We start from the raw sequence: 15,209 nt of genomic DNA, 5'->3' as shown, positions 1-15,209 counted from the left end.
AATAATAATAATAATAATAAAAAAAAAGAAAACAAAAGCCAGTATAACTGGCGCAGAAGCACTTCTGCATTTCCCTTTTCCAGCAGTGTAGCACTTATGTCTCTTTAAATGTGGACTGCATGTTGGTAATTGTAGGGAGGACAAAATGGGGATTTACGCTAAAGTACCCTAAGTGAGGCTTTAGGTTGGCTTTCTCCACCCTGATTTTTGTATACAATTTTCTCTCCTAGTCTTCAGTCCTTTATTCAAGCTCTAATACCTCAAGGCATAGTTTACTGAACAGAGGTGTTATTGTGCAGTTTTATTAGCCAGCACATGATAATATAAGGTTTTATGTTTATCATTCTTAACACTAGAGTAGAATACCATTAAAATAATTTGATGTAAAGCATGGAGTGCTAATCAGCTTATTTCAGGAACTTTCTCTGAGCTTACATACATTTACTTTTGAGACATAGGAGCCACATGGTGGCACATGAGTCCAGTGTTTGCTGGCATCTACTACTAAGAAGCCAAGTTTATAATTGAAATATGAAGTTTAATACCAGTTGTTACTTATCTGCCTCTTTTATTATAAGTTTAGTCATTTTGTGTTTAATAAAACAAAGTCTAGTATTATTGATGCAAACAGATTTTCTGATAGAAAAATCTTATTATTTATCTGAATAAGAATAGAGTACTAAGCTGGGTGTTGGTAGTGCATGCTTTTAATTCCAGCACTTGGGAGGCAGAGGCATGGCGATCTCAGAGAGGCCAGCCTGGTCTACAAAGTGAGTTCCAGGACAGCCAGAGAAACCCTTTCTTGGTAAAGTAATAGAATACCAGAAAATACCACAAGTTTAAGGGAAATTATTTTAGTTTTACCAGTAGTTTGTAGGTAATTAAAATCTCTTATTTGGTGTTTGCTGGGATAATTGATGCCAGGTATATATGCGCCTTGTCTTTATTTTAGGTCTTCTGCTAAATACACTTTTGGAGGTAAATCTTGTGTTTTTCCCCCTTTAATTCTTTTTGTTTGTTTGTTTTTTTTTTTTTTTTGAGACAGGGTTTCTCTGTGTAGCCCTGACTGTTCTGGAACTCACTCTGTAGACCAGGCTGGCCTCGAACTCAGAAATTCACCTGCCTCTGCCTCCCAAGTGCTGGGATTAAAGGCGTGTGCCACCACGCCCGGCCCCTCCCCCCTTTAATTCTTAAAATGTATTTGCTAGTGGGGGGGGAGACAGCCCAGTTTATGAGTATGCATCTGAACAACTTACAGGTGTTGGAGTGGACTGCAGGTACCTTTGCTAACTGAGCAATCACACTAGCCCCTCTGTTTCTTTTGAGACAACCTCTCCCTCTTTAGTTGAGACTGCTGTGGGAGTCTCCCACATTCCTGGCTTTCCCCCTGTCTTAGTCTCTATTTAGTCTCTTAGCTGGCAGAGCTGTATTGCCACACCGGGCTCCTAGGGAATACTTTTAAGCAAGCTTTGTGATCCTCACAGTTCTCAAGAAATAACAGTCTCCACACCCCACGAAGTAACTGCACCAATGTTCACTGCTAGTTTCCTTTAGATAGTTGTTACAATAGTACCACTTGGTAAATTCATTTCTCTGGGAACAATATAATTTTAGAAGGAAGCATCATATGATGTTTTTATCTTTATAAGATCAAAGCTTGACATATGAATGAAAACATTCAGGGGACAAAGGAAATAATCTTAGCTACAGTGTGGGAGAAACAGAATTTGAGGCTTGAATTTCCTTAGAGATGAATTGTACCAGATGTCAGAATACTAACAGTAATTACTAAATACTAATACTCGCTTCAATGAATCTTCATGGACTTGTCAGGGAATGAATATTCTTCCCAATAACTAAGGATTTTCTCTCCCCCTTTCTTAAACACTATATGAGAAGAACTATCTTTTAACCATCTAATGTTTCTGTAGTAGTTGAGTTTGGGTATTTAGATTATCTTATTTAATAAAGACTCTCAGTTTTCAAGTAGCTTTGTGGTGAGTTTTTAAAATAAGAAAGTACTTCTGGTATCTTCCTACAAACTACACAAAATGTACTTGGCTATTAGTTCTGTTTTAGTGGGGCTTTTGCTTGTTTTTTCAGTTTTTTTCCCTCTCTTTTAAGGAAACCAAGAAAATCTATTTTTTTAAAAAAGATTTATTTATTTATTATAGGTAAGCACACTGTAGCTGTCTTCAGACACTCCAGAAGAGGAGTCAGATCTCGTTAAGGATGGTTGTGAGCCACCATGTGGTTGCTGGGATTTGAACTCTGCTCCTTTGGAAGAGCAGTCGGGTGCTCTTACCCACTGAGCCATCTCACCAGCCCATATTTTGTCTTTTTGAGACATGCTCTTACTCTATATCTCTGGCTGGCCTGGAACTTGATAGCCTTAAGCTGGCTTTAGCTCAGCCTTTAGCCTTTAGGGATCTGCTTATCCTCCCATGTACTAGGATTAAAGATTTGCATGATGTCACCTGACTTATGGAAATTTTCAAGCCAGAAAAATGTAATACCTAGAGAACAATCATATAGCTCTGTCAGTTGTTAGTATTTTGATATATTGATCCCATCTATTTTAGTGAAAAAAATTGCATCACAAGCATTATATGGTGTTTGGTTTGTAAATCATGGGGGAGGCTGGCGAGGTGATTCAGTTTCTAAAGAGCCTGTACAAGTATAAGTATCTGAGCTCAGATCCCCAACACCCCTGTAAAAGCTAGGCACGACAGTGTGCATCCTTAACCCCAATGCTGGGAGATAGGTGGAGAAAGGGGGATTCTGGAGCTCATTGACCAGCCAGTCTAGTCATGAACTCCAATTCCGTGAGAGGTCTTGTCTCCAGAAAGATCTTGGGAAGCAGCAGTTAGGAGGACACTTTCCATCAACTTCTGTGCATGTATGACTTAAGCGAGCATCTCTAAAGTATTAAGATAAGTTCTTAATATATAACAGCCATACTGTAAAATAACTTCTTAATTCCCTAACATCTAATATCCAATGATTTTATTTGTATGTAACTAACAAGTTGTTTCTGAATGCCTTATTAATTAATTCGTTAATATCAAGGTCCAGTCTTACTTGTTGATGGTGTTTTTGTGCACATGCCTTTGCACCATTTTGTGTGTGTGTGTGTATGTGTGTGTGTGTGTGTGCGCGCGCGCGTACACACTTGTGCTTGTGTCTATCTGCCTGTGTGTGTTAACTTGTCCTTTCTCTTATATTTTCCACAGAGTGGAACTTAGGCACTAGATCTAAAAGCCAATTTAGAGTATATTTGTAGCAAGAATATTTTCGGGGTGCTTGGGCTCTAGTTGAATTGCCCAGCGCATGCAAGGCTTTAGGTTCCATCCTCAGTGCTGAAACATAAAAAAATAATAATAATAAAAGAAAGTTTGTGGGTGGGATAAGAAAAGATAGCACTTCCCCCCCAAAAGAAAAAAACAGAATAAGACATACGTTTATAATTTTCTTGGAAATGGTGTTAAAAAGTTAGAAAAAGTGGTAACAGTGGAATTTTCCTAGTAGCTTACCAAGAGGAAGAAATACTTTGGCAAAGAGAGCACTTGAATTTTTTCTATTATTATTGATGGATAAGATCAGGTCCTGTCTAAGAACCTACCATTGCATATATCAACACAAAAGTCATTGGTAAACTTAGCCCATGTGGCATTGCCAACAGTAATGTAGGTACTGACTAGGTCCTCTTCATGTACCCTGAGACTAAGGTTTAAGAGAGGTAATGTGCTCAGACATTGAGCTAGTAAGTGGTAGAAACTAGAATTGAAATGCACGTATGACCTTAGATCTGCACTGTCCAGTACGAGTGACTCAGGCTACAAGTGACTACTACTGTGGTTTACATGTATGTGATTATGTGTATGTTTCATTTAAATCCTGCTGTAACTTCCATGTGAAATTCAGAAAACTAACACAGGTTTTCTTTTATAAAATGGGTTGGTTACACAATTTTATGTTGGTATCAGTATTTCGTGCAGCTTAGTTGTGGAGTAGTAGTCTTTTACCGAGGCTAGCCCAGGAGGCGTTTTTGCTTTTGCATTCCTGGGACTATCAAGTTGTTGGCTCGCTCCTTCGGCTTAACCCTTCATTGATACAGGGATTTCAATAGCACGGTTGCTGGGTACTAGTAGAGTTGTTACTATTGGCTAGTTTAGCTAATTCAAATCTGGCTCTTTCAACACAGCAGAGGAAGAACAGTGGCAGAAACTGAAGCTGTGCCCCTTTTAGAGGAATTACTAGATTACGTGGCTAAGCCTTTGTATTACATTTATTATTTTGAACCTGTAAAAGAACAGAAGTTGCAGAGATTTATTTGCTTAATATAAGAATTACTAGATGACCTTAGTTATATTTTTTAAATGTTTATATCATGTTTTTTTTTATCATTTTCTTGTCTTTTGATTTAAGATACAAGTTAAACAAGCTGTTTACATTCCTAATTTGTATATTACAATAGATCTAATTTGGCTTAGAGGGTAATAATATTTGCAAAAACATCGCAGTCGGTCATGGTAACTACAGATTGTTTGGGATGAAAATTGATTTCCAATTTAGGTTCTACTTGGAAAACTAGAACTAGAACTACTGCGGTCATAGGAAATGTACCCATTAACTGATTTTTGAGGTTTAAATCCTAAATATAGTGTCCAGTTCTTTAAATGTTGAAGACAAAACCATTCCTATCAAAAGACGTTTTTGCCCTTTGCTAATGTCAGCTTGGCAGATGTATAAGTAACAAATTCTATGGTTGTCACTAATTCACACCAATGTTCTGGGAATCTGGGCCAGTTTCTAATGCTCTTTATTTACCATAGGCTATGCAGTTCAAGCACAAACCAAACAGTGATGTGCATTCAGTAAGTTCGCTAGAGTTATTTACTCCACACACTAGTTTTTCTCCCCGTGCAGTCTGGGGGAAGAAACTGGCTTCAAATGTGAACGTAAAGGCTTTTGGACCAGGATTATTAAATTTCTTCACTAAAATGCTAGACTTCTTCAAGTAATAAAAGGGACTTTTTTTCATAGCCTTTTAGTGGGTCATATGGCAGTTAAGTATTCAACAACCTTTTACTTCCAGATATTATAAAACTCAAATTCAAAGTGATGGTAAGCAAAATATTTTTGAAATATGGCAAACCTCCTTTCCCTTCCCCCAGGCTAAGCCTTGATTATTTTTTAACAATTTTATTTTCAAGGTTGGGCTTCAGAATTAATTAGATGGGATTTTTGTCAGCTTGCCAAATACTTTAAACTTCTAAATAAATTAATTTAAACTTCTAATTTATCATTAATTTTGTTTTATTAATTGAACTAGTCACTTTTAAAGCTTAAACTAATTTAAGTGGTTAGCTGAAATACAGACCATAGTTTTTTCAGTTTGTAGGCATTTAAAAAAAACTTATTTTAAAAAAAGTAAAGTTTAAAGAAAGCCAAGTAGAGGTACACATTTGGATGTAATTTAACCCTCATTTTGATGACTGTTGGTTTAGTGATTATAGATTCTGTTCCAGTATTGTTTTCAATAATAGTGTTACTATAGCAACAAATATAAATGCTGCTTTAAAGGAGGAAAACAAAAACCTTTCTAGTGATTGTAGCTTACATGGGATGAAAACTTGAACTTTCACAGTTATTCTGGATGTACAAGACTGTTTTTCCTGAAGAAGTAGTCTGAGGGTCCTGTTCCAAATACTTTTTAGCCTTCCTCCTCTCACTATTTGTTTCTTGTATAGATTGAATGCAGCAATAAATCTAGAATCCAGAAAGATGGGCACAGTGTCTGCTTCTGAGCCAGATTAGTTTCTATTTTTTAAGACAGGGCTTAATTTGTGTGCATAGTATTTTTGTTCTTAAAATAGAGAAAGAGAACAAGGAGTTATATGCATGAATTTGTGTGAGTGACTGCTCATTTGACCAGAGGTTGACATTTTGCATCTTGATTTTGTTTTTTTGTTTTGTTTTGTTTTGTTTTTTTGTTTTGTTTTTGTTTTTGAAATAGGGGCTCTTGCTGAACTTGGGACTAATAGATTTGACTAAGCTAGCTGGCCCGCCTGCCCTAGAGTTTCTCCTTTCTCTTCTTCCTCAGTGCTGGGTTTACACCAATACCTCGCTCCCCTCCCCTCTCCCCCCCTCCTTTCCCCAAGGCTTTTTTTTTTTTTAATTTATTCTTCTGTTATATATTACATCCCAACTGTAGTTTCCCATCCTCTCCCCTCCCCAGCCTCTCTCCCTCCTCCCCAGTCTGTCTCTCTCCTCTCTTCCCTCAGATCCATCTCCCCTCAGAAAAGAGCAGACCTCCCTGGGACTTCAGCATCAGCCAGATACTAGAGATCCAAACCCGGGCTCTTATGCTTGCAAAGGCAGCACTTTACCCACTGAGCATCCCTCTAGGGTCACAGCACACATATTGAGTATTATCAACACAGTCAATATGTGAAGAAATTATTAAAGTATATTCACCAATTCATTCTACTGCAGTTGTCATAATAATCAACATAGGAAAACAATTTTAATGTCTTAAAAGGGAACAGTTGATGAAGGTTTTCTATAATACAGTGAACTAACTTTCAACCTTCCTAATGCTGACCCTTTAATACTGTTCTTTATGTAGTGGTGACCTTCAGCCATAAAAATATTTTTTTGCTACTTCATAACTAATTTTGCTACTGTTATAAATTGTAATGTAAGTATTTTTGGAGATATAGGTTTGCCAAAGGGTTGCAACTCACAGGTTGAGAACCACTAATATAATCTAAGCTCTGCATTCATCAAAAACAATGGTTTGTATTTGGTATAAAGTGATGTTTATGCAGAGATAGCAAAGGAGAAATGTACATTTCAACTAAATATAATGTGTTGCCATTTTTATGAAAAGCTACATCTATACATGTGGAGGACTATATAACATGTTATTGATAGTTGTCTTCAGGTTATACAGTTAGATAATAGTATTACTTTCATTAATTGATCCAAAAAGAGAAATTATTACATTCATTAGAAAAAATATAAAGAGTTTCTGGTTTGTTTTTGAGTTTTGGCTTGATGGACTATGTTGTTATGTTACTAAGGCTCCAGATGTATTCGTGGTAGAACTGAAAGTTCCCGGGAGTTTCTCCTTGATTTATTGGTATTTCAGTTGGCTATGAATCAAAGGGGACAGTGTTGCTTCGACGGAAGCTGAATTGTCACCATTACCTGACCTTAATTAGGTGATCATGTTTCATTTTCATAGAATAAATCTTGAATCTGGAATGAAATTGATGAAATAGCACATATCAGCTTTAGTATGAGCATGAACTAGCCTTTCACAAGTTTGGGATTTTTACTTTGGCTTTTATGTTTTCTTTCATTAAATTAACATATACTGAGACTATAGAGAGATGGCACTGGCTGTTCTAAGGGACATGGGTTCGATTTTCAGCACCTACTCACATATTGGCTCACAACCATCTATAATTCCAGCTCCAGGTAATCTATGACCTAGCCTTTGTGGGTATTAGGTACAAACATGATACACATACATGCACACAGGTAAAACACCCAAATACATAAAATTTTTAAAAATCCTTAAAAAATTAACATACAGTTGTTAAGGAAAAGAAAGCTCAGAAAGTTAAAAATGTTAAAAGTAAAGCTTATGCTGCTTTTCTCTTGCCTAGAATCCTTCAAGGGATTATGGTTTTTACCTTAAAAAGTAGACCTAGGAAACAGAGGAGCCAAGCCTCATAAAAGCAAGCATTTTCTGCAGTGTGATAGAATAATAATTACTGCATAAGGGTTGGCATATTCACTTGCTTGTCCCAGCTCGTCCCTTGTGTAATTGGAGAAGTCACTTGCCTGGTTCTCAATTTCTCCTAATTTCAAGTCAGCAAGTTTGGATTTGAAATTATAGGATGCTAAGGACTAAGCTGATAAAACCCGCTGATGTCTCGGCCTTTTTCCTGCCTGTGTAACACACATTTCTGGAAAAGCTTCTCTACAGTAAACAAGCAATGTTGAATTGGGTTGTGATTGAGAAACGAACTTATTCAATTAACATGGTGTTTATTTTTGAAAACTTAGGTGTTTCCATTTATTCTGCTATTCTTGTAATATCTTGTTATACCTGTGAGCAAGTAGTCGTCATCCATATTCAACTTCTTCTGTTCATAGCCAGAGGTCTCTGTGGCTATCAGAGTTAACTCCAGATCCAGTCGAGTAGAGTTCTCTTGGTCCTTGGAGTAGCTAGCTTTGTCAGAGAAATGAACTGCTAGTAATTTTTGGTTACAGTTATCACTGTCAGGCAGAAGTAAAATATCTTTATCTGTTCAATTGTGCTTGAGGTAGTCATGGGAGTCATGTTATCTTTTCATAGATGTGTTTATAAAGACATGCCTGCTAGCCCTAATAACAGCTGTAGAGATTGAGCAAGCGATGAAGAGCTTCTTTAGTGGGATACAGTGGAGAAACTAAGACTTAGATAGGCGATTACTACACCAGATACTACCCTTCATAGCATCCCTCTGAACTACCAGAAATTTTTCTTACAATCCTGTCTTTGTATGATTTTTAAAAAGCTTGCTCATTTCAGCAAGGAGGTTTAACATATACTGCATGTCAACATGAGTTATGTGGTCCTAGTTACAGCTATATGTTTAAAACATCACTTCTGTTTCCTTTTTGAAAGGAAGTAATTATTTCAAATGTTTGCTACAGTAGCAAAGGTTGTTTATGTGAGTTAGATACCGCATTATATGGAATTAGTGTCTGCCTTTGCTCTTGTAGAGGAAAAGATGTAGGACTTTATGATACAAATCTGAGTTATTTAACAGATATTTGAGTCCCCACCTTTAGTGGATCGTATTTTTAGGTATGGCTAAATATGTGGAAGCAATACTTTGCAGATGCGGGATTTGTCTATGCTTAAACTTAAGTATAAATTAAGGGTTGCCTATGCTGAGTAAGTGTGCTTTTACATGCTGTATACCTAGCCAACATTCATTTGACTTGTTAACAACTTTAGAAAATAATTGTGTAAAGTGAATTAATTTTTTTATATATATCTAGGTATTCATGTATGGGTTTTATCAGCTTGTAGCTGCTTTTGTGTTTGTTTGCTTGTTACAATAGGGTTTCTTCCTTTTCCTACTGCCAAGTATTGGGATTATAGCCCTGCCCCACATTTGGGTTTGGTATGTTTCTGAGGCAGGGGCACACACTGAATTGCCCAGGTAGGCCTTGAATTTGTGATCTTTCTGTCTCAGCTTAAGCAGTAGCTGGGATTACAGGTTTGTGCTACATTACCTAGCTACATTTTTTTGTTTGTTTGTTTTTCGAGACAGGGTTTCTCTGTGTAGCCCTGGCTGTCCTGGAACTCACTTTGTAGACCAGGCTGGCCTCGAACTCAGAAATCCGCCTGCCTCTGCCTCCCAAGTGCTGGGATTAAAGGTGTGCGCCACCACTGCCCGGCTCATTTTCTTTTTATTAGCAAAAGTATCATATTCATGACATCTATGTTAGCCTCCTACCTTTGCCTCTTTTCTACCATGCCATTGTAATCATAATTATAAAAGCAGAATTTTAGTATTTTAATATTCAGTTTTTAATGTTCAAAAGATAGTCTTAGGACTGGAAGGGTGACTCAGCAGTTAAAAGCACAGACTACCCTGTAATGGAATTTGATTCCACAGTTCACAGCTCACAAATTGCCTGTAACTCCAGCTCCAGGGGAATCCAGTGCCTGAGGGCATTGTACTTAATGCATACGCACACTTAAAAATAACTCATAAAAAATAGACTTAGGTTTGGCAAAAATCACTTGGTGGGTAAAGATGCTTGCTGCCAAGCCTAAGGACCTGAGTTTTGAACCCCAGGCAGGACCCATAAGATAGAAGGAGAGACTTAGTTCCTGCAGGTTGTCATCTGACCTATACTTACAGTGCATGTTGTGGTTTACATGTACGTACACACACACACACATACACACACACCAATAATAATAAACAATAAACAACTCAGGACACCATTTTTAACAATTCTCTTAATGAATTGAAATATGTATCAGTTTAAATTTGACTGTGTAGGTAGCCAGATGGTGATATGTACCTGTAATCCTACCACTTTGTAGAAGGAGGTAGGAAGATCAAAAGTTCAAGGTCATCCTTTGCTACATAGCAATTAGAGGTCAGCCCTCTCTTTAAAAAAGAAAAACAAAACTCTAAATATGCTAAGTTAACATGAAATTTTGATGTGAGGTCTGTTTTCTAGGTAACATAGTATACATCGAAAATGTGAAAAGTGGTCAATTTCTACTTTTAACTATCTAGAATTATGAAGATATGTTCCAGAGGGGGAAAATAATTATGATTTCACCTCTAAAAAACAGGATACCATACTTGCAGAACTTCTTCAGATACATAAAGAGCACATTGTAGGATATCATGAACATGATTCTCTTTTGGACCACAAAGAAGAAGAAGAACTGACTGAAGAAGAAAGAAAAGCAGCTTGGGCTGAATATGAAGCAGAAAAGAAGGTATTTCTTTCAAACTGCCTTTTCCCTGGAGTTAGATGTTAGGGGAAGGGAGATGCTTAACAGGGGTGGCTATGATTGAAGTCCATTATCTACATGTAGGAGGATGCCACAGTGAACTTCGTTATTGTATATCATAAAGATAGGCTAATAACTAAAAATACTTTTGGAGCTAGGTATCATGTCTGTAGTCCCAGCTACTTGAACTTGAAAGGCTGAGACAGGGAGATTATTTGTGCTCAACATTTGGAGACTGGTCTGATTAACAAACTAGAAACAAAGTAATTTTTGGTTCCTGTTGTTATGTGAGACATTGAATAGCAATGAAGGATGAGAGGTGCCATATTTGAAGGAAGACATATTAATATAATTGATCTTTAGGTGTAGGCTCCCTAGTTAGGAATCTTAATTTAAGGGATTTGGCTGTACTCAATAGTAGAATAAGGAGAAGATTGTAGGTTATACTTAAAAGGAAAATACTCCTTTTTTGCTTAGCCTTTGCTGAACTAAAAGCTGTATATTTAACACCAAGCTCCACCAGCAACTTTATTTAAAATAATTCATATCTGTTTTAAATAATATCCCATTTGAGCAAAATCTTGCCTGAGTATAGAAACCTTATCCTAGTATCTGAATCCTTTTCAAACCCCTAACTCACTGTACCAAACTTCTTTAATGTTAATATGATGTTAGGATTCTCATCAGAATTCACTGAGTTCCCTCAGTGTGTGGGAATTATTAGGAAAAAAAAAGAATACACCTTTAGGGGTTAAACCTTGGCATTTAATAAGATCTTGGTTTCGGGTAAAAAGGGTGTTTTGTTTGTGTGTGGAAGAGTGTTAATAATTTCCTATTCTGAGAAAGTAGGTTCTTTACCAAACCAGTGGGTGATGTAGTACTCAAGTCTTTAATCACAATGTGAAAAGTGCATTTTTTTTGTGTGTTTTGATTTTTTGTTTGTTTGTTTTAGGGACTGACCATGCGTTTCAACATACCAACTGGGACCAATTTACCCCCTGTCACTTTCACCTCTCAAACTCCTTATATTCCTTTCAATTTGGGAGCCCTGTCTGCAATGAGTAACCAGCAGCTGGAGGTGAGCTGCAAGGGACAAAGGTGGTAGGGTGTGAGTGAAAGGCAGTTCCCTATGTACGAATAGCACATTCCCTAAAAGATTACCCTGAAGAGAGCAAGACATTTTTCTTTTATTTGTTGACCTTTTGGACCTACCTAATATAATAAAATGGAGGTTTTGCTGAGTACAAAGGAATCAATCTTTGAATTAATGTAGTTTGAATTATTTTAATTAAGGACTAATAGGGCAGCTGAATGGCTAGGGAAATGGCATTTTGATCACTTATAAAATACCTGGAAAAAGAAAAGCGCTTGCTTAATGTTTGCAAGTAGGTTAAATACATTCATGAGTTTACTTGCAATGTGGAAGTGCCATTAGGTGTTTGTTACTGTCCTCCATGATGAAGTGTGTGATTTAAAACTAGAATAAAGTATAAATTAAATAAGAAATATTGGAATATATTATCAGTGGGTTAATAATTTAATTGAATCTGTGGTTTCATTTTTAAAATTTGCTCATGGATTTATTTAAATAAGTAAATTGGTTCAGTAAATCCCAAATTTGTATCTTTCTAAAAAGTCTCTTGCACATTGAGTTTTACTTTACTTATAGATTGCTTAGGTTGTCAATCAAATACTATAAAGTGGCAAGAGATCTGTACACTTGAAGGCTATACCATCCTTCTGTCCCATGTACCTTATTTCTTATATCCTTCTAGGACCTTATTAATCAAGGAAGAGAAAAAGTTGTAGAAGCCACGAACAGTGTGACGGCAGTGAGGATTCAGCCTCTTGAAGACATCATTTCAACTGTAGTAAGCAAACAATAGTTGTCTTATTTCAACCTCTGACCCGTGGGCATCTCACATCCTTTGCTTTAACTTCTGACCTGTGGGCATCTCACATCCTTTGCTTTAACCTCTGATCCGTGGGCATCTCACATCCTTTGCTTTAACCTCTGATCCGTGGGCATCTCACATCCTTTGCTTTAACTTCTGCTCACTTTCTACTTTCTGTGGGAAAAATCATATAATCCTTATAACTTGATTCAAAATAGCTAAGTACCAGTAAGCTGGGTAACAGTCTCAAGCTGTAATTTATCTATTTTGCATAGATGACAGCATAAAAGAGAATGGGTAAATTACAAGAATTGAGTCATCAAACATAGAAACATATGCATTGTTTGTATAAACACATTTTTAATATTACCGGTTCCACAAATTAAATCCAAATAGTTCTTCCTCCACAGGATGCCAACCCATACACACCAATGGACAGCTTACTGCCCTGTTCTAACATTGGCTTCTTTAGAAATGAATAAAGGAAGAAGGGAATCGGGTTAAAAAATCCTGAACATATCAAGCAACTTAATGATTTCTCCTCAGTTATACAGTTATAAGGAGTAAATAAACATATCTTTCTTTTAGTGGAAAGAAAACATGAATCTGTCTGAGGCCCAAGTACAAGCACTAGCATTAAGTAGACAAGCCAGCCAGGAGCTTGACGTGAAACGGAGAGAAGCAATCTACAACGATGTATTGACAAAGCAACAGATGGTGAGAACTCTGTCTCTAGGCCTTGCTGGAGTACCTTCTGTTTGGACGAGTTGGTATGAGTGCAATAAACATACAGGATGAATGGTCATAGATTATTCTCAAGTTTTGCTAAAAACTAGTAGTATTAAAGAGAGATTTGGCAAATCTGCTCTCCCTGATGTTTTTATAGGACGTGTTTCTTTATAATTTTATTTTTTTAATCTCTTCTGTACATTTAGAACTGTCCCAAGACTTTTGCTTCTTCTGTCACATTCTAATGTATTCTATAAAAGTAGGCATTTCAGGGTATTTATCTGGAGGCCATGGTGTCCTGAATGATGTATAAGCACTTACTAAATTGCCTATATCGTCTGAACCCTGCCACATTCCATCATCCTTGGTCATCTTTCCCAGCACAGTTGATTTCTGTGGCATGATTTTACTAGGAAGCACTGTAGAATCATGTGCTTTAAATTGTCTTAAGGAATCTGAGACCTTTAGGTAGGAATTATTCCTGTTAAAATGCTTTTCCCCTTGGTGTTCATCACTAAAATATTTGTCTGTCATCATGTGAAATATTCAAGAGAATGGCAAAGAAAGGAGAGTTGACAAAAAGTGCTGTAACTAATACTTGAGACTAATCACAGTGCAGGACAGGTTACTATGGCAACTAACCTATATGCTGCCTGCAATACAATAGTCAAGTCATTAAGAGAATTTAGTACTAAATGGTGTTACTAACTGGTTTCTACAGTAATGGTCCTGTGAATGCCATCAAATTAGTAATGGTGATAACAATAATGTGTTTTCCTTTTGGTATGGTACTCCCTTAGCAAATTGATTTTAACTCAAAACTTGATACTTGCCTCTTGGAGGCGGGACATAACACTTGTGTATATATACAGCTCGCTTTTCTCTTTCCAGTTGATCAGCTGTGTTCAGCGAATACTTATGAATAGACGGCTCCAGCAGCAGTACAGTCAGCAGCAGCAGCAACAATTGACTTATCAGCAAGCAACACTGAGTCACCTCATGATGCCAAAGCCTCCAAATTTAATCATGACTCCTTCTAACTACCAGCAGATTGATATGAGAGGAATGTATCAGTCAGTGGCTGGTGGTATGCAGCCACCACCATTACAGCGTGCACCGCCCCCCCCAATGAGAAGCAAAAATCCAGGACCTTCCCCAGGGAAATCAATGTGATTTTGCACTAAAAGTTTAAAGGATTATTAAAATCATAGAAAGATCTTTTATTTTTTTAGGAATCAATGACTTAACAGAACTCAACTGTATAAATAGTTTGGACCCCTTAAATGCCAATCTTCCATATTAGTTGAAATTTTTTTTAACTAGGGCATACCATTTCTCTCTGACATGTGTCAGTGAAGTTGCCTACAATCTTCTTACACACATTGAGTACAGAAGATATTTCAAATTGTTTTCAGTGAAAACAAATCCTTCCATAACAGTAACAGTTCCACAGATTTCCTCTCTAAATTTTTATGCCTGCTTTTAGCAACCATGAAATTGTCATAAAATTAATAAATTTAGAAATTAATAAAGATTTATATATCCGTTCTTTGCATATAAAAACACAGCTGAGTTCTTAGAGTTGATTCCTCAAGTTATAAAATACTTTTGTACTAATTCCATTTCTTGATTAGAGTGATTGAAATGGTCTTAATATTCTTTTGACTGAAGTTTGAAACTGGGCTCCTGCTAAATATTGTCTCTGTGATTAAAAGTTAGATCTAAGGCTTCTCTTAGACACAGAAGCGTGTGCAATATTCTTAAATACTACTAATCTAAAGTTGGGGGAGCCTTGCAGTTATCTTAGCCTTAAGTACAGTCTAAGACGAGAAAATTCCTTTTCTTATTTAGTCTTTCTGCCATTTTTAATTTTCAGTTGTATGTGCTGAAATAACTACTGGTAAGATTTCAGGGTTGTGAATTATCCTCTGCATATGAGTTTCCTGTCTCCTGGCACTAATGGAAGTCCAATCCGTCAGCCATGGTGCCAGTGCTGGTGCTTCATCCTGTTGCTGGCAGTGGGATGCAAACTAAGA

General features: G+C 36.8%; 1 protein-coding gene across 13 annotated transcripts in view; it reads left to right on the top strand.

Moving 5' to 3' along the window:
* Atrx (ATRX chromatin remodeler) overlaps positions 1-14,724 on the top strand; it is a 141,714-nt gene extending 126,990 nt beyond the window's left edge. For all 13 annotated transcript variants that reach the window (XM_029534445.1, XM_029534446.1, XM_029534440.1 and 10 more), the window contains 5 exons: positions 10,385-10,534; positions 11,502-11,627; positions 12,325-12,420; positions 13,033-13,161; positions 14,065-14,724. In XM_029534445.1, coding sequence (XP_029390305.1) covers positions 10,385-10,534; positions 11,502-11,627; positions 12,325-12,420; positions 13,033-13,161; positions 14,065-14,346 — 783 coding nt within the window. In that variant the 3' untranslated portion in view covers positions 14,347-14,724. The remainder of the gene's footprint in view (positions 1-10,384; positions 10,535-11,501; positions 11,628-12,324; positions 12,421-13,032; positions 13,162-14,064) is intronic.
* The last annotated feature ends 485 nt before the right edge of the window (positions 14,725-15,209 follow it).

This window comes from Mus pahari, chromosome X, assembly GCF_900095145.1.
Source record: "Mus pahari chromosome X, PAHARI_EIJ_v1.1, whole genome shotgun sequence".
In the NCBI taxonomy this organism is placed as follows: domain Eukaryota; kingdom Metazoa; phylum Chordata; class Mammalia; order Rodentia; family Muridae; genus Mus; species Mus pahari.
The sequence above is the reverse complement of the archived record's forward strand: the minus strand, read 5'-3'. Positions and strand labels throughout refer to the sequence as shown.